The sequence below is a fragment of the Heloderma suspectum genome, chromosome 11, assembly GCF_057233095.1.
Source record: "Heloderma suspectum isolate Gila_16-S chromosome 11, 16-S_ref, whole genome shotgun sequence".
Classification (NCBI taxonomy): Eukaryota; Metazoa; Chordata; class Lepidosauria; order Squamata; family Helodermatidae; genus Heloderma; species Heloderma suspectum.
The window spans coordinates 6,292,971-6,317,337 of NC_139468.1; the positions used below are offsets into that span (position 1 = coordinate 6,292,971).

Here is a 24,367-nt window from a genome sequence, read left to right on the forward strand (position 1 = left end):
TTTCCTTTAGGATGGACTGATTTGACCTCCTTGCAGTCCAGGGGACTCGTAAGAGTCTTCTCCAGCACCACAGTTCGAAAGCATCAATTCTTCGGCGCTCAGCCTTCCTTATAGTCCAGCTCTCACAGCCATACATTACTACTGGGAAAACCATAGCTTTGATTAGACGGACCTTTGTCGGCAAGGTGATGTCTCTGCTTCTTACTATGCTGTCTAGGTTGGCCATAGCTTTCCTCCCAAGGAGCAAGCGTCTTTTAATTTCATGGTTACAGTCACCATCTGCGGTGATCTTGGAGCCCAAGAAAGTAAAATCTGTCACTGCTTCCATTTCTTCCCCTTCTATATGCCAGGAAGTGATAGGGCCAGATGACATGATCTTAGTTTTTTTAATGTTGAGTTTCAAACCAGCTTTTGCACTCTCCTCTTTCACCCTCAACAAGAGGCTCTTGAGATCCTCTTCGCTTTCTGCCATTAGGGTGGTATCGTCTGCATATTGGAGGTTGTTGATAATTCTCCCAGCAATCTTAATTCCGACCTCTGATTCATCCAACCCGGCATTTCTCATGATGTACTCTGCATATAAGTTAAATAAGCAGGGTGACAATATGCAGCCTTGTCGTACTCCTTTCCCAATTTTGAACCAATCGGTTGTTCCATGTCTGGTTCTTACTGTTGCTTCTTGACCCTCGTACAGGTTTCTCAGGAGACAGGTAAGGTGGTCTGGTACTCCCATCACTTTAAGAATTTGCCACCGTTTGTTGTGATCCACACAATCAAAGGCTTTAGCGTAGTCAATGAAGCAGAAATAGACGTTTTTCTGGAATTCTCTTGCTTTCTCCATGATGCAGTGAATGTTGGCGATCTGATCTCTAGTTCCTCTGCCTCTTCTAAACCCAGCTTGTACTTCCGGTAGTTCTCGGTTCGCATACTGCTGAAGCCTAGCTTGTAGGATTTTGAGCATCACCTTGCTGGCATGTGAAATGAGCGCAATTGTGCGGTAGTTTGAACACTCTTTGGCATTGCCCTTCTTTGGAATTGGAATGTAAACTGACCTTTTCCAGTCTTGTGGCCACTGTTGAGTGTTCCAGATTTGTTGGCATATTGAATGCAGCACTTTAACAGCATCATCTTTTAGGATTTTAAATAGCTCGGCTGGAATACTGTCATCTCCACTAGCTTTGTTGTTACTAATGCTTCCTAAGGCCCACTTGACTTCACTCTCTAGGATGTCCGGCTCAAGTTCAGTGACCGCACTATCATGGCTATCAGGGACATTCAGATCTTTCCTGTATAGTTCTTCTGTGTATTCTTGCCACCTCTTCTTAATCTCATCTGCTTCTGTTAGGTCCCTGCCTTCTTCGTCCTTTATCATGCCCGTCTTTGCACAAAACGTTCCCTTGAGATCTCCAATTTTCTTGAAGAGATCTCTAGTCTTTCCCATTCTGTTGTTTTCCTCGATTTCTTTGCATTGTTCATTTAAGAAGGCCTTCTTGTCTCTCCTTGCTATTCTCTGGAACTCTGCATTCAGTTGGATATATCTTCCCCTTTCTCCCTTGCTTTTCGCTTCCCTTCTTTCCTCAGCTACTTGTAAAGCCTCATCAGACAGCCACTTGGCTTTCTTGCATTTCTTTTTCTTTGGGATGGATTGAGTTGCTGCCTCCTGAACAATGTTACGGACCTCCGTCCATAGTTCCTCAGGCACTCTGTCTATCAGGTCTAATCCCTGAAATCTATTCCTCACCTCCACTGTATATTCATCAGGGATATGATTGAGGTCATACCTGAACGGTTTAGTGGTTTTCCCGACGTTCTTCAATTTCAGCCGAAATTTTGCAAGAAGCAGCTCATGATCTGAGCCACAGTCAGCTCCAGGTCTTGTTTTTACTGACTGTATGGAGCTTCTCCATCTTTGGCTGCAAAGGACATAATCAATCTGATTTCGATATTGACCATCTGGTGACGTCCATGTGTAGAGTCGCCTCTTGTGCTGTTGGAAAAGAGTGTTTGCTATGATCAGCATGTTCTCTTGGCAAAACTCTATTAGCTTTTGTCCTGCTTCATTTTGTACACCAAGGCCATGCCTGCCTGTTATCCCGGTGATTTCTTGACTTCCTACTTTAGCATTCCAATCCCCTATGATGAAAAAGACATCTTTTTTTGGTGTTAGTTCTAGAAGGTGTTGTAGGTCTTCATAGAATCGATCAACCTCAGCTTCTTCGGCATCAGTGGTTGGGGCATAGACTTGAATTACTGTGATGTTGAATGGTTTGCCTTGGATTCGTACTGAGATCATTCTATCATTTTTAAGATTGTACCCCAGTACTGCTTTTCCCACCCTTTTGTTGACTATGAGTGCTACTCCATTTCTTCTAAGGGATTCTTGCCCACAATAGTAGATATGATGGTCACCTGAATTAAATTCGCCCATGCCTGTCCATTTTAGTTCGCTGATTCCCAAGGTGTCGATGTTCAATCTTGCCATCTCATGTTTGACCACCTCCAGCTTACCTTGATTCATTGATCTGACATTCCAGGTTCCTAAACAGTATTGTTCTTTACAGCATCGGATTTTCTTTTCACCGCCAGACACATCCACAGCTGAGTGTCCTTTCGGGTTTGGCCCAGCCGCTTCACTCTTTCTGGCGCTACTTGGAAATACCCTCTGCTCTTCCCCAGTAGCATATTGGACACCTTCCGACCTGAGGGGCTCATCTTCCGGCGTCATCTCTTTTAGCCTTGTGATACGTTCCATGGGGTTTTCTTGGCAAGAATACTGGAGTGGGTTGCCATTTCCTTCTCCAGTGGACCACATTTTGTCAGAACTCTCTGCCATGACCTGTCCGTCTTGGGTGGCCCTGCACGGCATAGCTTATGGCTTCACTGAGTTACGCAAGCCCCTTCGCCACAACAAGGCAGTGATCCATGTTTAGCATATGATATAAGTGAGGCAGAGCAAGTTCTAGAAAAGAACTATAAATGCAGCACTCCATCTTTTTATTTTAAAAGGGTTAATTTTTGCTAATTTCAGCCCCCTTCAATCATTGAGGTGAACCTCAAAAATCATATCACTAAGAGCAGATGGCCTTGAAATGGACTGGAAATAAACAAAGTCATTTCTTTTCTTTCCTTCTCTCCTTCACACTTGTGCTGTTGTCATCTGGCATGCACCATACAGGCTATATGGGTGTGGAGTATTCATTTGCACAGTGCTGGGTCTTTGGAAAAGACAGACTTTTGTTTGCACCCTGCTGATTAAAGGAGATTTCCATATTAATGGAGGGCATTAGCACACCGTGCTCCCAGCCTGAGGGAAGCAAGCTAATTTTGTTTCAGGCTGCTGGTGGTACAGCAGTAAAGAATGGTTTAAAGTGCAAGTAACATGCCTGCTATTTGCTGCTGGGCAGAATTTAGGGAAATCGGAACCCCAGGGTTTGCTCCATAAGGCTTGCCCTTATATTACAACATTTAGATATACACAACGGTGACGAGGATTGGGACGCGGTGAGAATGTCTGAACTGAACACAAGATGTCAGGGCCATTTTCGCCCCCTGGAACCAACACCCTCCCTGCCCACTGGAGGGCTGCGCTAGGTAGAATAATTATTTTAAAATAATTTCAAAATAAATCACCAGTTTGCTGCTGAAATTTGGTGGCAAACCACTCTGGTGCTGAAAGGGTTCAATTTAGCTTGTTTGCGAGCTCCATTGGAGCCTTTTAGTGCCGTGTAGTGTCTATGGAATGCTAAAATGGACAAAGTTAGCTTGCAAACAAGCTAAATTTCGCCCCCTTCACACATCGTGGCAGCTCCGGAGTGCCATTTTGCTTGTTATTTTTTTTTTTTTTAAAGAATAATTTGTAAAAACAAGTTGGGGGCCGGCAGGGGTCACAAGCAGCCTTTGGACTATGTGTGGATCTAGTCCATTCCTGACTACTCTGACTGTCAGTGGCTCTCCAGGATCTCGGAGGTCTTTCTCATAGGAACGTAGGAAGCTGCCTTCTACCGAGTCAGGCCATTGGCCCATCTAGCCCAGTATTGTCGACACTGACTGGCAGCAGTTCTCCAGGGTTTCATAGAATGATAGAATAGCAGGGTTGGAAAGGGCCTACAAGACCATAGTCCACCCCCTGCCCCATGCAGGAATTAAAGTCAGACCATCCCTGACAGATGGCTGCCCAGCCTCATCTTGAATGCCTCCAGTATGGGAGAGCCCACTGCCTCCCTAGGGAATTGGTTCCATCGTTGTATTCCTCTAACAGTCAGGAAGTTTTTCAGTTTCAGGCAGGATCTTTTCTTTGTCCCACTTGGAGAAGCCGGGGATTGAACCTGGGATCTTCTGCATGCAAAGCATGCGCTCTATCACATACAACTATGGCCCCTTCCCTGCTACCTGGTCTTTTTAACTGGAGTTGCTGGGCGTTGAATCTGGGACCTTCTGCACAAAAAACAGGGACTTGACTGCTGAGTGACGGCCCTTCCCCAGCTTGGCAGCCTGGCCCAATTTGCCAGCTGGAGCTTGGAATTTTGAAACCTGCATGGCAGGAGATCACTGGTCTTTGCATGGGCTCTTCCCAGCAGTTGCAGGGTCATTTCCTTACTGCCGTTCTTAGGGAGATGGAATATTTGTGGGCAGGTCTTCTCTTCATGACAAAAGGTCTCAGGTTTCCCCAATGCACCTGCCCCCTCACTCTCAGCTTCTTTACGGCTGCACCCCTGCTTGGACTGGCAAATGGTTCTGAAGAAGGAGGTAGACAGGCACACCCCCTCACAGCTAGGGTGGCCACCAACACATCTCCAAAACAATAGGACATGCATCGCCCAAAAAGAGGGGGAAAAGAGGACACTGATTTGCATAAATGTGCATATGCTGACTGATAGTTATTTATTAAAATATTTCTAGGGCACCTTTCAGGGCAGAAGCCCTCTCAAGGAGGCTTACAACATTAACATGCACATAATAAAAACCCATTAAAGTAATAAGGCAGCAAACATTCATCAAATACCAGCAATAAGACATTGCTAAAAGCCTACAACGTAATTACAGCTACAGAGCAGTCTGATAAAACATAATCAAGGGAAGGCCAGAGTAAAAAAGTAAGTCTTCAGTATCAAAGATATAGATGCAACTTTAGAAAGTGACTATAGCTTAAATAGAAAAACCATATATTTCACCATAGCAGGGAAGACTGTGACCAGGTGACCCGTGTGCCGTGATCAGTCTGCTGTTCAGGTATTAACTACTGACGGGCAACTTCAAGGCCCCTGCACTCCTGGCTTCTTATGGTTCTTCTTTGACTTTAAACCGGACATGGACTGGACAGCCCTTCAAATGGAGGGCACCTGGAAATAGAGGACTAGCCTCTGACAGCCTTTCGAATAGAGGACTGTCCTCTGCAATGTAGGATGCATGTGGCAGAATCCAATGGGCATTTACACCCCTGCCGAGTCTCTTACACCCTGCCACCCACCGCTTGTTCAGTGTTGATTTAGTGCGTCTAGGGCAAGCCAAAACAAGTGGAAATGCCCATCTCTAGACAGAGGCAGGTCAGCGGAGCTCACATAAGAGAGCTCTGCTGACCTGCCTCCTTCCAGAAATGAGCATTCCCACTCATTTCGGGGCTTCCTCTAGGAATTGCTAACTGGGCCCTCCACTTGTCAAAGGGAATTGGCAGGGCAGAAGGGAATATGTGGGGGGCTGAGCCCCCTAGAATCATAGAATAGTAGGGTTGGAAGGGGCCTACAAGGCCATCGAGTCCAACCCCCTGCTCAATGCTGGAATCCAAGTCAGAGCATCCCTGACAGGTGGCTGTCCAGCCTCGTCTTGAATGTCCAGCCTCGTCTTGAAATCCTGTTGGATTCTGTCCATGGCCACCCTTACTGCATCCCTGCTTGCACTGGTGAATGGTTCCTAAGAATGAGGTAGACAGGCTCACTCACTCACTTCCATCTGGGACATTATTGTAGAGATTATGAGAACCAGTGTGATGTAGTGGTTAGAGTGTTGGACTGGGACTCCAGAGATCTGGGTTCTATTCCCCACTCACACTCAGTGTGTGACTTTGGGCTGACTTCCAACCTCACAGGGTTGTTGTGAAGATAAAAATGGAGCGGAGGAGGACCATGTACGCCACCTTGGGGTCCTTGCAAGAGGGAAAAAAAGGCGGGATATAAATGTAATAAGAAATACACAATAGTAACAAATCATTATTCCCCACTTTCCAAGCTCAAGCCCTTGAGAAGAGAAGCCAGGACTGGCCCTTGGCGAGCCCCATCAATATGGCAGAGATACACCGAGGCAAAGGAAGATGATACATCATTATGCATTCTCTCATTGGAATTCACTCACCATTTGCAGAACATCGGAGGAGACCATCTGCATGCAGCACATTGCAGTTGCCAGAGCGCAGACAATAGTAGAGATGATATTGAGAGCGCACACACTAAACAACAGGTCCTGCAGAAAAGAGAGAGAGAGACATGGACAGAATGTCACTCCTTATCTCAGCAAGACAGACGATGGGCGCTGAAAACATTTTTAGCAGATTGGATAATCAACACTGTCAATGGTTATCAGCTTGACTTGGGTCTTTATTGGGCCTGTCCAATTTGCCCTGTGTGTAGGTAACCCTTTCATGGCTCAGAAACAAATGCAGGATCCGTGTGGAAGAGAAAGACATATACAATCCCTAAAGTAGTAATTAAAAAATTCATCCCTTTGTATTAGGGTTAGAACAGTTATCTCAGCAAAATCTCGGTACAGTTCTTATTAGAACCTTTTCTATTTATATTAGGGTGCAATCTTATGCGTGTTGAGACAGAAGAAAAGCCCTACAACTCCCAGCATTCCCCAGCCAGCCATAGTTGTAGGGCTTTTTTCTGTCTCAACATGCATAGGATTGTGCTGTTAGTCAATTAAATTCTGCAAGTATTGGATATAGACATTCCTGGCTACTACATGGCTGATTCGAGTGTGTGAAGGGGGTGGTGGTGGAGCACAGTAGAACACTCCCAGCTGAACATTGCCTATGACACATGACAACTTTTAGAGGCCGTAGCTCAGGGGTGGAGCACCTGCTTTGCACACACAGGTTCCCAGGTTCAATCCCTGGCATCTCCACATAAAAAGATCTCAGTTAGCAGGTGATGGGAATGACCTTTCTTTGTTGAGACCCTGCAGAGATGCTTCCAGAAAGAGCTAGCTGGGCCAATCATCTGGTTCAGTATAAGGCATTCGAATTGCTTTTGAAACTGGAGGGCAGAAGTTGCAAAAAGTGCAGCCCACAGGTTGCACTTGGGAGCTTACCCTAGCCCTGTCTGGTGGTCCCCCTCCCCAGTTCCCCAGCATCAGCCACCACTGAACAAAGAAAAAAGTGGTGGTGGGGGGAATGCTCTAGGAACAGGCTCTATGGTTCTCTACCATTCAGGCCGTGGGTTCTGATGATACCTTGTGATGGGGCTTCAGATGTAGGGCTCTGCTATGGATCGGATCTGAAGCAGCGGTCAGTTTTCTCAGGAAGCAAGACAGAGAGAGACCAGGACCCGGTGCTGGGGCTGGAAATTAGGCAGGGTTTTCCATGTGTTGCTCCAACAATGACCAGAGCAAGACTGAGGTTTAAGCAGAAGTGTTGCTGGATTTAGGCTGGTTGGCCCTGCCTCCATGCGAGACTGAGGCTTGGTCTCTTAAAGAGGCCTCACCTGTTTTAGCAATCTTGGTCTGTGGCAATGTGGCATGCTAATTTCCTCACATGCTGGGTCAGAGTCAGAGGACTGTAATGCCAGCTCCCCTGCGTCTAGAGGACGGTGCCGCTGGGGTCTTTCTGGAGAACTGGGTCTCAGGGTAGAAGCCTCATAATTCCTTTCTGTAGCTTTATCCTCTCCCTGAATCATTAACTCCGGAACCTCTTCCTCTGAGGACATGGGGTTGACACCCTCTGAGGATGACAGTTCAGGGCCCTGGTCCATGACAGATTCCTGTCATAGAAGCCTCATTTAGAGAATCCTAGGAAACAGTGCCTGAAGGTGCTTGCCTGCTTACTAGGATGCTCTGGGGATTCTCTAGGAATTAGGATTATATCGCAGGAACCACAGAGTCCATTCCTAGAGCATCTTTTCCTCTCCTTCTGGTGATTGGGGCAGGGAGGGGAGGGGGCTTCAGCCTCAGGCCTGATCTTTATTCTACTTTATTCTACTTTATTCCCAAACCTATTACAGGGGCAGCTACAAAAGATGTCGCTCTTCTCTGTGGTTAACTAATGCTAATGTATTGTAGCTTGGGTCTTTTCCAACAGAAGCTGTGAGATGGTATCTATGATTAATTGCTCTGGTAATTTATCACATGGTTTACTGTATGTGTGTTTAGGGAGGGAAACCCGTGTGTGTGTGTGTGTGTGTGTGTGTAGAGGGGTGTGTGTGTGTGTTGTATATGAATTGTATGTGAATGCACCATCCCAGCAGACACTTGATATGGCCCTCGAGGCCAGAATGCCTACTGCAGGGCATTTCAAAAGCAGTTCGCACACTTGTTCACTATCTCAAAAAGGCACCTAGATCAAGTTTTAGTTAATGTGCAAATGTATTTAAATTTATTCAGTCTAGTAATTGGTTGAACGGCAGATTAGTCAACTAAAAAGCCCCTTCCAGTCACCGAACTTCAATTTTCCATCCTCCCTTCGAGTGTGAGATAAGGTGGGTTATTTTTATTTTTTTTAAGTTTTGGTAATTACCTCTTGATTTGAAAAGATGATTTTACTTTCTTATTCTTCTTAATTTTACAGTTGCTGGTCCTCAGAGGGTTTCCCCTGCCCTAACCTCAGGGAGCCTTGTGAAAGACGAAGCTAAGAAACAAGCTAAGTTCACGGGGAATACACAAAAAGGTTCCATTAACAATGGACACAAGGAACTCTAAAAACAACAAAAAGGCTTTCTTCAGCTACGTGCATAGTAAAAGGCAGAGGAAAGAAATGGTTGTTCAGCTATTAAATAAGGATGGCAAAATGATAACAGAGGACAAAGAAAAGGCAGAGGTGCTCAATTCCTACTTTGGCTCAGTCTTCTCCCAAAAGAGGGTCTATGACCCCCCTGGCAAAGGCGAAGTACAGGCTGAAGGGGCAGGATTGCAGCTTGAGATCGACAGGCATATGGTCAAGGAACACCTCATTACTTTGAATGAGTTCAAATCTCCAGGGCCAGATGAACTGCATCCTAGAGTCATAAAGGAACTGGCAGAAGAACTCTCAGAACCGCTGTCTATTCTCTTTGAGAAATCATGGAGGACCGGGGAAGTGCCAGATGACTGGAGGAGGGCTAACGTTGTCCCTATCTTCAAAAAGGGTAAAAAGGAGGAACCTGGGAACTACAGACGAGTCAGTCTGACATCAATCCCTGGGAAAATTCTGGAGCAGATCATAAAGCAATCCATCTGGAAGCACCTTGACAACAATGCCGTGATTACTCGAAGCCAACATGGATTTGTCAAAAACAAGTCCTGCCAGACAAATCTGATCTCATTTTTTGATCAAGTCACCTCCCTTGTAGACCGTGGGAATGCTGTAGACATCATATACCTCGACTTCAGCAAAGCTTTCGACAAAGTGCCCCATGATATCCTGATGAGCAAACTAGCTCGAAGTGGGCTAGATGAAACAACGATCATGTGGATCCACAGTTGGCTACAGAATCGGACTCAAAGAGTGCTTATCAATGGGACCTTCTCAAGCTGGGGAGAGGTAACGAGTGGGGTACCGCAGGGCTCAGTCCTGGGCCCAGTGTTCTTCAACAGTTTTAGTAATGACTTGGAGGAGGAGGTGCAGGGAATGCTGATCAAATTTGCAGATGACACAAAATTGGGCGGGATAGCTAATACTTTGGAAGACAGAAACAAAATTCAAAGTGATCTGGATAGACTGGAGTGCTGGGCAGAAAACAACAGAATGGCATTTAATAGGGACAAATGCCAAGTTCTGCACCTAGGAAAAAGAAACCAAATGCACAGTTACAAGATGGGGGATACATGGCTCAACCACACTACGAGCGAGAAGGATCTTGGAATTGTCGTCGATCACAAGCTGAATATGAGCCAACAATGTGATGTGGCTGCAAAAAAGGCAAATGCTATTTTGGGCTGCATTCATAGAAGCATCGCTTCCAAATCCCGGGAAGTACTAGTTCCCCTCTACTCAGCACTGGTTAGGCCTCATCTGGAGTACTGTGTCCAGTTCTGGGCACCACACTTTAAGAAGGATGCAGACAAGCTGGAGAGGGTTCAAAGGAGGGCAACAAAGATGATCAGGGGACTGGAAACAAAGCCCTATGAAGAGAGACTGAAAGAACTGGGCATGTTTAGCCTTGAGAAGAGAAGACTGAGGGGAGATATGATAGCACTCTTCAAGTACTTGAAAGGTTGTCACAGAGAAGAAGGCCAGGATCTCTTCTTGATCATCCCAGAGTGCAGGACACGGAATAATGGGCTCAAGTTACAGGAAGCCAGATTCCGACTGAACATCAGGAAAAACTTCCTGAGTGTCAGAGCAATACGGCAATGGAACCAATTACCTGGGGAGGTGGTGGGCTCTCCCACACTGGAGGCCTTCAAGACGAGGCTGGACAGCCATTTGTCAGGGATGCTCTGACTTGGATTCCTGCATTGAGCAGGGGGTTGGACTCGATGGCCTTGTAGGCCCCTTCCAACCCTACTATTCTATGATTCTATGATTCTATGAACTCAGTGGGAAAAAGAACTCTCAGCAGAACCCAAGCCTTTATCTTAAAGATGGATGAAGCTTCTTCTGTTCCTTCCAGTTACTGAAATAGCTTCCATGGTGTGCCAACCAACTCACGGCTGCCTTGTTGGCATGGCACTGGTAAACATTAGGAGCCATTAGAAGGAGACGAGAAGGGGCATTTGCCGCTTCCATCTGAATACTGTTGACATTTGAATATGGAAAGTAGCCAACCAACAAGAAGCTCACTCAGTCCAGAAAATGGGTCATTGGGTCCTAGCCATTGAACAGGATGCAACATAAGAACATAAGAAGAGTCCTGCTGGACCAGACCAAGGGTCCATCTAGTCCAGCATTCTGTTCACACAGTGGCCAACCAGCTGTCGACCAGGGACCCACAAGCAGGGCATGAGCGCAAGAGCACCCTCCCGCCCATATGAAAGGATCAGCGTTAGATGAGTTGACTGCCTTGCTCCCAGCAACATCTTAGTCGCTCTGTCGCCTTCTCAGCTGACAGGGGAGTCAGAGATGAATGAGATGGCCATGGGGCCGGGCAGTGTCCAAGAGGAGCGTGCACAGACAAATCTGAGAGCGACCAGGAAAGGAGGTCTTCAGAAGTACAAGAAAAGCTTCTGAAAGGGATGGTTGCTGCAGGACCCGGTTTCTACACTGGAACGATGCTCAAAGCTCTGGAACTCCCTTCTAAGGGAGGCCGTCTTGCTTCCTCATTAATGGCTTTCTAGAACATGGGTGTGGAACTGTTCCAGCCCTGGGAGCCGGACTGGCTCTTAAGACACCCACCTGGGGCTGGATGATGTCCGTGGATAGTCGTCCTGAAACTCCACCCCCTGACATCATTGGAATCCTTTTAAGTTGTCAGCTGAAAAGGGAAACCTTGCTCTTATCACCAATCAGTGATTGGAGGTAGCACTGAGAAACAGGGAGCAAAATGCAAGTGCGTGTGATGTCAAGGAGTGTATCTGTCACTGGGAAGCTTTGCAGCCTGGATTGGGGACCATCAGATTCCGGTCCATATTATTGTTCACCTTTAGTTCAGATTTTTACCCCGGCTCACCCTCAATGAATGGAACACTCTGGTCAATAGCAACATTGACCTATTCGAAATGCCTCTTCCCTGCAATCTAGGAAAGTCTATAGGCTTTATGGAATACAGAATGGGAATGTTCAGCAAAACCCCATATGGCATAAAATCAATTGTAAATTTATTTTGGTTTTAGTCACAAAAGGTGGGATTTTAAAATCCACACACATCTTCCTGTCTCCCTTCTGTTATCTGGATGTCAAAATTTAATCATATATTGGGATCCTCTGTTTATGCAGGTTGTGTCAGGAACTAGGAATGAGAAAAGAACAGCATCTGCAAACTCTCCTTGTCATTTGCAGGTGCTGAATTTCAACTATATTTAGGGGAGAGGAGAAAGTTTTGGGGTTGGGAGTGCTTGCTGTCGGGAATAGATCATCCTCCCACTCTTCACAATCAACACCACGGAGAGTCAAAGCTTCAGGCTATTACAACTTTATTTTGCTAGAGACTAGCCTTTCTACAAATGCAGGTTCAAGGAAGCTCTCAGATTGTCCCAGGCCCTGAACAACTAATCTGCAATCTCAAATCAGAGGAGACGAACCAGAGGGTAGTGAAGTTGCTGACAGCTTGCCCATGAACCTCACAGCTAAACTTTCCTCGCAGTGATGCCCTTCCCTTAGGGCGGCTCCCTCCTATGTTGACTTCTAAGAGTGGCTAACGTGGCAGAGCGTCTGAGCCCCATCCCTAACTTTTCCTGCTTTGCGACGTGCCCTAGCATCTCTCAAGTCACACCCCTCCCCCTCCTCGGAAACTCGAGTTCTCACAGTGGAGGGAGGAGGCAGCAACTCGGCCTGGGCCATCTGTTTGTCAAGGCCCTGGGAGGAATCTCTCCTGGTGCCTTGGGGCTCTAGGGAAAGTTCCTTCCCTGGGCTCTGATCTAGCTGTTACAACTCTTATTCAGAATCGGAGCTGTCAGACATCTCAATGGGCTTGGCCTCATCCCTGATAATTACCAGTTGGCAACCATGACTTAAGCTGTAAAATCCTTGCCCCCCACCTACTTTGAACAGGATGGCACCAATGGTGGCCACTATCCTTCAACCTTCAAAATCCCTAGGACGATTGTGCAAAGGGGCATTGTAGGGAAAGAAGATGGTGCCCTTCCCTCATTGGGGCTGGTCTTAATTTCCTCCAAAGTATCGGTATCCAAAATAAAAGTTCGTTGCCCAAGCTTAGAGCCAGGAAACTTTTTTGGGCTTGACCAGCGAGGGTGGAGTTACAAATGTGACCAGCCAAAAGTGGGTGGAGTTACAAATGTGACTCTACAACATCTGAAAGAGTGGTATATAGGCATCACTTGTGCATGAACTTATATTTGGATATTTGGTCTGCTTTTACTGAAGTTTATGGCTAATCCATTCCTTCTTTATTCTTTTCTTTTTTTCTTTTTAGAATATTGTAATATTTGGAACTGAGGCCTTTACAGAATGTAGCTATTCTTGCGAATTTCTTTTGGGTTTGTTTTTGTTTTCTTTTGTTTTGTGGAAACTCACAATGTTTTTTTTTAAAAACCCAAATGTGACTCTTATCTCGGTTCGGTTTGCAACAATATCAACACCCCCCCCCCATTTATATCCAGGAATTCTCCTCCCCAGCTTGTGCAGGGATCCCTCCACCAACTTCATAGTTGGTGGTGGTGGAGGAGGGCAGGGTAGAATAGAGTAAATAATATTAATAACCTGGACTGGAGCTGGGGAGGGGGCACAGGGTGGCCACTTAGGCACCTCCAAAAAAGAGGATATCCATCCCCATAACATTTGCATATCCTAACTGATAAGTATAGATGCACACTTAGTAAAAATGTCTATAACTTAAATAGAAATGCAATGTATCTCAACATAGCAGGGAAGACTGTGACCAGGTGACCTGTGTGCCTTGCTCAGTCTACTGCTCAGGTGCTGACTATTGATGGGCAACTTCAAGGCCCCTGGTCTCCTGGTTTCTTGTGGTTCTTCTTTATCTTTAAACTGGACTTGGACTGGACAGCCCTTCAAATGGAGGGCACCTGGAAATAGAGGACTGACCTCCGACATCCCTTCAAATACAGGACTGTCCTCTATATACTAGGCACATGGCCACCGTAACTAAGGTGGTGTGGTCTATGGAAGAGTCCAGAGGTCTGGACTGAGAGGCCCGGAGGTCTGCATTTGGCCCATGGGCTAGTGGTTCCCCATTCCTGCCATAACCCAGCCTTCCTTTTTCTTATTTTCAATATTACTTTGAGGCCGCACACACTTGAAGCATAATGACAAAAGGGCTTTCATCATTATTTCCCAGGACTTGTGGGCAAATATTTGATGGATTGCATACCTGGCATGCAAACAGAATTGCCCCCATTATCTGTAACAGCCACTGTACCTAATTAAAGAGCGCCACTCCTAAAGTTAAGTGGCACAAGACGGGGAAGAGAAATCTCTGGAAAATTAAAGCCATAAATAACATTTTCCCCTCCTTCTCCTCCTCTGGCCTACACAGTTTAATTAACATCCATCTATTTTTCTTCTTCTTCAAGTGATTGGAATAAATACAATGGTCTTGTTTTCCTCAAAGCCTGAGAAACAGAACTCTTGCTTTGTTTCAACCATGCAGCAGCCCACAGTGTTTAAAGAATATCAGAAACCACTGGGAGCATAACTCATAAGCAGGTGCACTCTGCACAAAACAAGGCAAAATTTCTGTAAGATATAAGATTAGATGAAGTATCAGCAGGCAAAACTAATTAACTCTCCCAGATACACAAAGATATCGTCTCTGTTGGTGCATGGGACAGCATTATCTTTCCTGACACACTCGCCCACAATTCAGATCACTCTAAAGTCAGATCTACAGTCTTGTGGTACAATAACCTGGGCCGAAGAGCGGGGAGGGTGCATTTGTTTAAGAATAAATTAAAAAATGGAATGAAATGGATCTTACAGAGGTACAATGCATTTGAATGCACAGAGATATCTCCAGAGCAGCAGTAACCGCACAGCCGCCAATGGAGGCTGCCATTTTGTTGTTGCTGTTGCAGCTGCCATTTGCCTCCCACAGTACCCCAGAACTGTGGGGGAAACAGTCAGAGAGGCCTTCATTCCCTGCTTGTGGACTTCCCCAGTGGTTGGCCGCTGTGGGAAACAGAACGTTGGACTAGATAGTACTTTCATCTGATCCAGCAGGACTGCTCTTGTGGAGATAAAGCAGGGCTGGGCAATTTGTGGCCCTCCATATGTTTGAGCCTACAACTGCCATCAGCCCCAGCCAGCATAGCTAGTGGTGAGGGATGCTGGGAGTTGTAGGCCAAAACATCTGGAGGGCTACAAAGAGCCCACCTTGGAGATAAAGAGTCTAGTACAGCAGGTCTGATGCTGAATGGAGCTTCCTTAAGAAAAGAAGAACCTAAGAAGAGCCATGCTGGACCAGATCAAGGGTCCATCTCATCCAGCATTCTGTTCATACAGTGGCCAACCAGCTTCCTGTGGGAAGCCCAAAAGTAGAACATGGGCACAATAGCACCCTGCTGCTCCTCCATCCTCCCACAAGACTTCAAGCCCTTTTATAGTCTGTAGGCAGTGACTTGCTGCTTTTAGCTGCAGCTCTGTCACCGAACAGAGTTATGCATGCAGAAGATGCAAAATGTTCTTCCCTCTTGTACCTGCGTCAAAGGGCCGGGGGATCTTTCAACACATCTGACACCTGGCTCACCCCTTTATGTTTGCTTATGCACCTCAGGCACAGCAGTCTCTTCTCCTGCACAAGCCTGCACAGTGGGGGAATGTGCCCTCCATGCACAGAGTTCTTTTGGGCACTGATTTAATGCTCTCACCTATGCGCACCTTATGTGTCATCATCAGTGTGACTTGAGAGAGCTCATAAATCAACAGCAGCTGCTAAACAGGGAAAGCGCTTTCCGCTGACACTCAAAAAAGCTCAAGTATGGAAATTAAGCCATCGCTCCATAGTTGGTGGCTACTTGCACGGCCGGGAGGGCCACATAATGATTTTTAAATGATTCTGCTAAAGTGGAATTAAGTCAATGCATTCAATACATTACTCAAGCAGACAGCAAAGTTTGAAAACAAAAAGCACAGATAGCATCAGAGAATTTGGTGCTTCCCCCTCCCTCCCCCACTAGTGAGTAAGGATGCAAGCACCATATTAGATGAATACTAAGGCTGCAATCCTATGCATGTTTAGACAGAAAAAAGTCTTACAACTCCCAGCATGCCCCAGCCAGCTATGCTGGCTGGGGCATGCTGGGAGTTGTAGGACTTTTTTCTGTCTAAACATGCATAGGATTGCAGCCTTAACTTACTGAATCCCGAAAGACCTCTTATAACAGTTAAGTGATCAGAAGCATGCAACTTTCCCCTTAGCAGGCTGTAAAGATACAGTGATAATAAATGAAATAAGTAACAATTCGCTGCCCTTTCATGACCACAATAGTTGGTTGCCTGAGTTACATTAACCAGCGTTCGGTAAACAAACATTTAAGATCCCGAGAACTGTTTTGCTAAGTCAGACCAAGGTCCATCTAGTCTCCAGCACATACCAGACTGCCCAGCCAGCATGGCCAGGATGATGGGAGTTGCAGTCCAACACGTCAGCAGGGCACACGGTCAGGGAAGTGGATGTACTACAAACTGTATAATCAGTGAGCTTCCTTCTCTCCTTAATTAGCGATCTTGTTGCATCATTATGTGGGCTCTTCCTTTTTGTTGCCTGAATTAACTTCCTTTCAGTTTAAATTTGAATTCGTTTTAACTTTATTTTCAATTTTTAAAAATTTATTTATAGTTATTTAGTACATGTATCTGGACTATAAGGAAGGCTGAGCACCGAAGAATTGATGCTTTCGAACTGTGGGGCTGGAGAAGACTCTTACGAGTCCCCTGGACTACAAGGAGGTCAAATCAGTCCATCCTCAAGGAAATCAACCCTGAGTGCTCATTGGAAGGACAGATACTGAAGCTGAAGCTCAAATATTTTGGCCATCTAATGTGAAGAGAAAACTCTCTGGAAAAGACCCTGATGCTGGGAAAGACTGAAGGCAAAAGGAGAAGGGGACGGCAGAGGATGAGATGGCTAGATAGCATCACCGATGCAATGAATATGAACTTGAGCACACTCCGGGAGACAGCGCAGGACAGGAAGGCCTGGCGTGCTATGGTCCATGGGGTCACGAAAAGTCGGACATGACTGAACGACTGAACAACAACAACAAAGTACATGTATATTCCCACCTGTCTTCCATTGTGGAACTATGTGCAGTTCTCAGGTGGTCTCCCCTCCAAGCACTGACCAGACCCAGACCTGCTTCACTTCAGCAAGATGGCTGCCTCATGTGCCTTCAGACCAGACTCTGGGAGTTGAAGTCCAAAACATGTGGTGACCACCAGGTTGGGGGAAGCTGGTCTATATTAATATTGGAAGCTACCTTGAGAGGGTTTTGGCCCATTAAAGCAGCCTACAATGACTGGGCGGCCCTACCTTTGGCCATGCTGGTTGGAGCTGATGGGAGTTTATTTTATTTATTACATTTATATTCCATCTTCTTTCTATCTTGGAACTCAAGGTGGCTTCAGGCGGTTCTCAGGTGGTCTCCCCTCCAAGCACTGACCAGATACAGACCTGCTTCACTTCAGCATGGTGGCTGCCTCATGAGTCTTCAGACCAGGACTTGAGAATTTGTCTACATGTTGCTGGAGAGGGAGGAGAGCAGTTACAAGCATCTGGGATCAGCAACAGTGGCAGCTGCCAAGTGACAGATGGCCTACCACCAGCCCCTGACCTTCCCACAGCAGCCACCACAACCAGTTGCCACAGGGCGTCACCACTACCAGAGGGCCGACTGAAGTGGGGCAGCAAATGGCACCCCTCACCCAGTCAAGATGCATATTACCCAAAGCCAGCCACGTTATTTTGGCACCTGAGGCAGAACACCCCACAAGCACCTCTCCCCCTACCAGGCAGTAAAGATACAACAATTATAAATTAAATAAATAACACTTTGTTTATTGTTACCAATAACAATACCAGGAAGAGGGCCTTTTCTCCTGTGGCACCCCGGCTGTGGAATGAGCTCCCTAGTGAGGTTTGCCTGGCACCTACGTTGTACTCCTTATGGCCCCAGGTGAAGACCTTTTTTATTTTTCCAGCATTTTAGCATTCTAGTCTTTTAGTTCTGCTGTTTTAAATCTGTATTTCAATCTCTGCATTGCTGCTAGGTTTTATTCTGGCTGTACATTTATACTGTAGTCCTAAGTGTTTATATTTTATATTGTTTTATGCTGTATTTTGTGGTTTGAATTTCTGTGAACCACCCAGAGAGCTATGGCTATTGAGCGGTATAGAAATGTAATAAATAAATAACCAACCAATTTGCTGCCCTTTAATGACAGGCATAATTGGTTGTCTGAGTCAGCCACATGATCACTCTGCCTAATGGTTGGGATGGCCTTGCTCATGTGTTCTCTCTCCTCTCTCTCAACAGTGGTGGTAACTATTCCCTAGGAGGACATAGACCACTGTTCCTCCCCTCAGCAGAAGGGTCCTCTGTCCAGGATAAGAAGGAAGGAATGAAGGAAGGAGGGGAGGAGCTGCCCACCAAGTAGAAGTGCTCACTAGTTAACTTCTTGCTAAGGGCCCCCCTAAACCTGAAGCTGGTCTTGATGGCAGCCACAAATCCCTGTTATTATTTCATTCTGGCTTTATCCATTTGTAAACAAACAAAACTTTTCTAAGGCTTGTGGAGCCATGGCTCAGTGGTAGGACCCCTGCTTTGCAGGAAGAAAGTCTCAAGTTCACTCCCTGGCATCTCCAGGTAGGAAAAGCTCCTGCCTGAAGCCATTGCTGCCAGTCGTTGTCGACAGTATTGGGCTAGATGGACCAATGGGCTGACTTAGTATCAGGCAGCTTCCCATGTTCCTATGGGGTGTCTTATGGTGGCTGAAAGGTGGCCTAGAAATCCTATTAACCAAGAAATAAACCAAGCACACTGTCATTTCTTTCCTCCACAGAGTCCCCCCTCCTGTGCTTTCTCTCCTCCAGTAACTATTTTGGACACTTTTTGGAAGTGTGTGTGTGGGGTGCTGGTGGTAGTGGAGGGGAGCTTGACAAGATGTTGACAATGACAACATGCAGTTGCTGAAATTATTCTGGGGATTTATTGCCACCTCCAAATGAAAAAGCAGTGCCAGTCTGGTAGATTTGCAGCCTGAAGGAAGGTCTTGGCTGGAGCTACACCTGAAATCTAAGGGGCTTTTGATGAGCAAAAGAACAAGCATAGTTGTTTGGATGAAGACAAAATCCTGGGGCAAAGACATCAGTAAAGTTACGATTCCTCATAAATCTCCCTTTAAAAAATAAATCAAGAAGTCTGTATGCAAAGAGGTGCGTGGGAGAAGGGCTGAGAGCGAATAAGAAACAGCAAAGTGGTGACAAATGATGGAATTCAAGTCGTGACTTTACCTCCCCTTCAGGTCTAGCCCCCAAATTGCAACATGCCCCATTATTTCTTCGCTTCTGTTTCCCTAACATACAGCCGAAAATTTAAAAGGGCCCATTCAGAGACTTGTAGTTTGTTCTCTTTAAGCAGATTTACAGGAGACCCCCTCCCCTCTGGCTGAGACTGTTAGTGGATTTGGGCCCTTCAGAACTCCTACTAAGGTGGCCGCATGCATGACCAAAAGAGAGAACAAAAGAGGACACCCACCTGCATAACATTTGCATATGCAAATTTGTATCCGTAGGTGCAAATGTAGAAATAATAACTACAATTTAAATAGAAATACATTATATCTCCCAACAGTGAAGACTGACTAGTTGGGATGTACAGACTTTGTTAAAGCCGTTCTGCCTGTGTTTTGCAGATTCTTAAACATCTTTCATTCTGTTGTCCACTCATTTACAGAACTGGATTTTTTAAGCCAGAATTTCATATTACTTGCACTAATTTGCACTAGCACATTAGCGCAGGTGTGCATTAGCTAAAGTGCGTCAATGTAAATCCCCCCCCCAAGTGAAAAACTGGTCCCCAAGTCCACGGAATCTGTGTGACTCAGAAACAGTCGATCTGCTGTGGAATCTGCAGGTCTGATTCGCAGAAGTGTGAAATAATTTGAATCTGCTGTGGATTACTCTGACCTCCCCACCGACTAGGTGACCTGAGTGCCTGCTAAGTCAGCTGTCCAGCTGCTAAGCGTTGGGCAACTGTAAGGCCTTTGCTGCTCTCCCTCCTTATGGTTCTTTGTCTTTAAACCAGACGTGGTCTGGACAAGCTGTCAAATAGAGGACAACTTCAAATTCAGGGCTGTCCTCTGCTAGCTCTCCAAAACAGAGGGCTGTCCTCGGTAAAGTAGGGCACCTGGCCAGCCTAGGCGCAGGCTGGTAGGCCTTAGAAGCCAGTCCGCATCACGGAAATAGCCGATGTTGCTATACAGCCTCCCTGGTGTCTGCATGCAGAACACTTGGGCAGCTGCGAAGGTCCCAGGGCCCCAGCGGTCCCTTTGCTGACAGCTGCCCAGCCCCCTTAAAAAAAGCAGCTGCTGGGTCTGGGAGTAGGGATGTGTGGATTTTTAAAGCTCCAGTCCATCTGCAGTTCACAGATTGACAGGTGCCTTTTGTTTCATCATCCGCTCAGATTTTTCCAAATTTCCTGAATTTTTGCAAATTCGCATTTGTGCAAATTCACATCTGTGCAAATTCGCACATGTGAAAATAGGCAAATCCTGCCCCCCCCAAATGCACATATCCCCCCAAAATGCACAGCTCCCCAGAATGTGCATTTTCATGCTTTAGGTTATGGGGAAAAGGCACATTTTTGGTCAGTGTTTTTAATGTTATGTATTTTTCTACTACTGAATTTGTGTTAAATTCCAGAAAGTTAAAAAAAGAAAGAAAAAGCATTCCACAGGTCTGTGGAATCTGTGCAACTCAGGAAAAGCCAGTTTGCTGTGGACTCCATGGGGCAGAGTCATAGAAATCTGAACTCATTTGATTCCGTTGCGGATCTCTGTGACATCCCTATGTGGGAGCAACCCTTTTAATTTCCCACAATGCCCTGGAGCTATGGTATGTCAGGGACATTGTGAGAAATTTAAATGGTGGCTCTGAAGCAGACGTACTGATTCAGAATGCAGCTGCCATCACTGTCATCAGGTAAGCCCCCCCCCCCCAAAGGGTGGGAGAGAGCCTGCCAGAGCGTGCACTGTGGAAGGCTCTGTCAAATCTGCAGCCAGCCTTGCAAAGCAGTCTGAAATATGCAGATAAATAAAGAAAGAAATGTGCTACTGCATCTCTCATGTTCATTCCCTCACTCACCCCAACACACATGTTTTGCCAGACTTGTGGATATGCAACTGGGCAGACTTCTTAAGCTATACCATCAGCCTCAGCTGATGAGCCATTCCCCAAGTCCAAGCCTTTGTGTCAAAGGCACAGGAATGAAATCCTACAAAAAGGAAGGTAAACTTAGCTCACAACTTGGGAGAGGTTAAATGCTTCAGAGAAGGGTGTTTGTAAGCTATCATTTGAAAAAATCTCAAAGATGTATTTTGCAGCCTTGGAAATTTAAACAGATAGAAGTCACTGGTTTTTTGTTTTTTTCTTGCATAGCTGTGCTCTGTTGAGTGTTGCCTGCAGTTAATCCAAATCCAATCACACAATAACAACTTCTCTGCAGAAGAATGACAGCTTAATACTGTGAATGCCATTCTTCCATGGCCCTTAAACCTGGCTCTGTTTAAAACACACACATACACACACACAGTGGCAGCTTCTTTGGGCATCTTACATACATCAAAACATGTTTACTTCTCCTCAAAGCAATTCCTTTTAAGTCTTCAGTGGATGAACATCCTCTATAATCTTAGAAAATTACAGTGATTTGCAAACTTCCTTATTCTTTTGAAAGTGTTTCTCTATCACATACTGACGGGGGAATAAAATAGGGATACTACTTTATAAATATTCAGGAAAGACATGTATATCAAAGGTCAGTCTATAAAACTACAGGTCTTGCTCTCAGAGGGCAAATGGCCCCTGCTTAAAATCTTTGTTTCTTGTTTATAAATCAAAGTTTTGGCTGACGTTTGTATTTTGAAGATCCATTTCTAAAAGCGAAGGCTGGAGGGGTGCACACTCAGTTGGGGGGTTGTTTGGAGGATGTACACAAGGGGATTGGATGCAGGGCCACCTCAAACTATTTTGCTGCCCAATTAATCCCCTCCCCACACCATGTGTCTAGCTGGGCAGGGGTATGTGTGGTAGAAGGTCATCTCTTCTTGAGGTTCTTCCCAATGTATAACAAATAATAAAACCTAACACTGGTATAGCCTTTTTGAGCGCTCAGAATACTCACACACACATTATCTGGTTGTAACTGTGCAATAGCCCTGCCAGGTTGGTCAGTATTATTATATCTGCGTTGCAAATTGCCATGTTCTGGTCTGAGCAGAAGCCCACAGGGCTCAGTGCAAGGCAGCACCCAGGAGAGCTCCTAGGATGAGTACAATGAATGAATCCGGACCTGGTGAAGCAATGATGGTTAGGAGGCCATGGGACTATCACTAATGGGATTTATCTTCTCTGGGTACCAGGTATGTATTTAGACCCATCACTGCCTAGACCCCCACAGGGAAGGGCCATAGCTCAGTGGCGGAGCCCCTGCTTTGCATGCAGAAGTTCCCAGGTTCGATCGCTGGCAGCATCTCCAGATAGGTCTAGGAAAGACTCCTGCCTGAAACCCTGGAGAGCTGCTGCCAGTCAGTGTCGACACTACTGGGCTAGATGGACCAATGGTCTGGCTCAGTATAAAGCATGATGTTCCTATTGTGACTGCGGCTCCAAACTGGATTGGCCAAGAACTCCCCTCATCATCCTGCTGGGGCAATAAGAAGATGAAAGTGTTTGGGATGTTTTAGTTTTTTTAAAAAAAGATTATTGAGGAGTGGACATGGTAGAAGTCTATCAAGTCACGCATGGTGTGGAGAAAGTGGACGGAGAGAAGGTTTCCTCCCTCTCTCATTATAACCCTAGAACCCTGGGTCATCCCATGTAATGGATGGGCAGGAGATTCAGGATAGACAAAAAAGAAGACCTCGTCACACAACACAGAAGTAATTGATGGAATTCCCTGCCAGGGGTGCAGTGATGGTCACTACCTTATATGGCTTTTATGAGGGGATTAGACCAATGGATGGAAGAGGAGAGGTCTATCAAATGGTTATATTGAACCTCCATGTTCAGAGGCATTATGCTACTGGATACTCAGGAGGAAGAGTGGCCTGCTTCTGGGCTTCTTGAAGGCTCTGGTTGGCTACTGTGGGAAGCAGATGGCTGGACTAGATAGGGCTTTGTTCTGATCCAGCAGGGCTCTTATGGTGGTCCAATACAACCTTCCCCAACCTGGTGCCCCCCAGATGTGTTGGACTACAACTCCCATAAGAACATAATGTAGTAAAAATGTAACCTAAAAGCCATTGTATGTGTCTTAAGCAGCACATAGTATTGTAAGAGTGGCACATGTCTGCAATGAGTGAGCAGTAACCCTAAGATAAGGTAGCTAAGCAAACTGCTAGCAACCAATCAAAGTGACACGCTAGCTAAGGAATGCAAGCTGAGGTGATAAAACTGTAGCGTGGGAGTTGCCCAGGGTTGACTCTGCTTTTGAGCGTGAGCTCCTCTGTCGAACTGTTTGCAAACAATAAAATGGAGTTGGACCCAGCCTGAAGCTGACTCTCCTCTTTGGGCAAATTGGACTAGCCTCCAGGGGGCGAAACTAGCATTTTGTGCAACAATCTGGCGAGTAATCAGGAGTCCCCCTGGATCATCCCAGGGTCGAACGACAAGACTGGCAAAGGTGCCTGTGGGGCGCGCCGGACCGCCTTTGAGGTCTGCCACGGCACCAGAGAATGGGGGTTGGGACACCTGGGAGGTTAAAGGTGTGGACTCCATTGATTGAGTCAACCAGGCTGAACGGGTCCGACGGGGCGGCGCCAGGGTGCTGGGCAGAATAAGTATTTGATTTCCCTTGTGTCTTTCTGTTTGAGTTACCTTCAGAGCGTCTGAGGTTTGCCAGGCTCCGTGTATGGTTTTGAATAGAGGTAGGCACAATGGGGTTGGGTAGCTCCCGTTAAGAAAACTCCGTAACCCCACTGGGATCCATGCTCAGGAACTTTAGGAAGTTCAAAAGAGATTTTAGAATTAAGATGGCCAAGGGTAAATTGACCTTCTTTTGCCAACTGGACTGGCCAGCATTTGGAATTAGTTGGCCAGACGTAGGATCCTTTGATGTAAATCTTGTAAATGCTATATATAAAAATGTGGTGAATAATGGGCAATGGGATCAATTCCCCTATACTGATTGTTGGTTGAATTGGTGCGGAAAGAATCCCCCTTAGTTACAGAAGTGTAAATGCGTAAATGTGTTACTAGCAAAGGACTGCAAGGGCAAGAGACCCTGGGTGCTGTCTGAATCAAGTACTGAGATAGATTTGCCTCAGGGAAAGTGAGGTTATCGGCATTTGGATAAGTGCTGACCAAAATCCACTGAAGGCGAGAAAAGG

General features: G+C 46.0%; 1 protein-coding gene across 1 annotated transcript in view; it reads right to left on the bottom strand.

Moving 5' to 3' along the window:
- ENTREP2 (endosomal transmembrane epsin interactor 2) overlaps nt 1-24,367 on the bottom strand; it is a 205,007-nt gene that overhangs the window by 47,526 nt on the left and 133,114 nt on the right. The window contains exon 4 of the mRNA XM_084816401.1: nt 6,346-6,453. Within this exon, the coding sequence (XP_084672527.1) occupies nt 6,346-6,453 (108 nt within the window). The remainder of the gene's footprint in view (nt 1-6,345; nt 6,454-24,367) is intronic.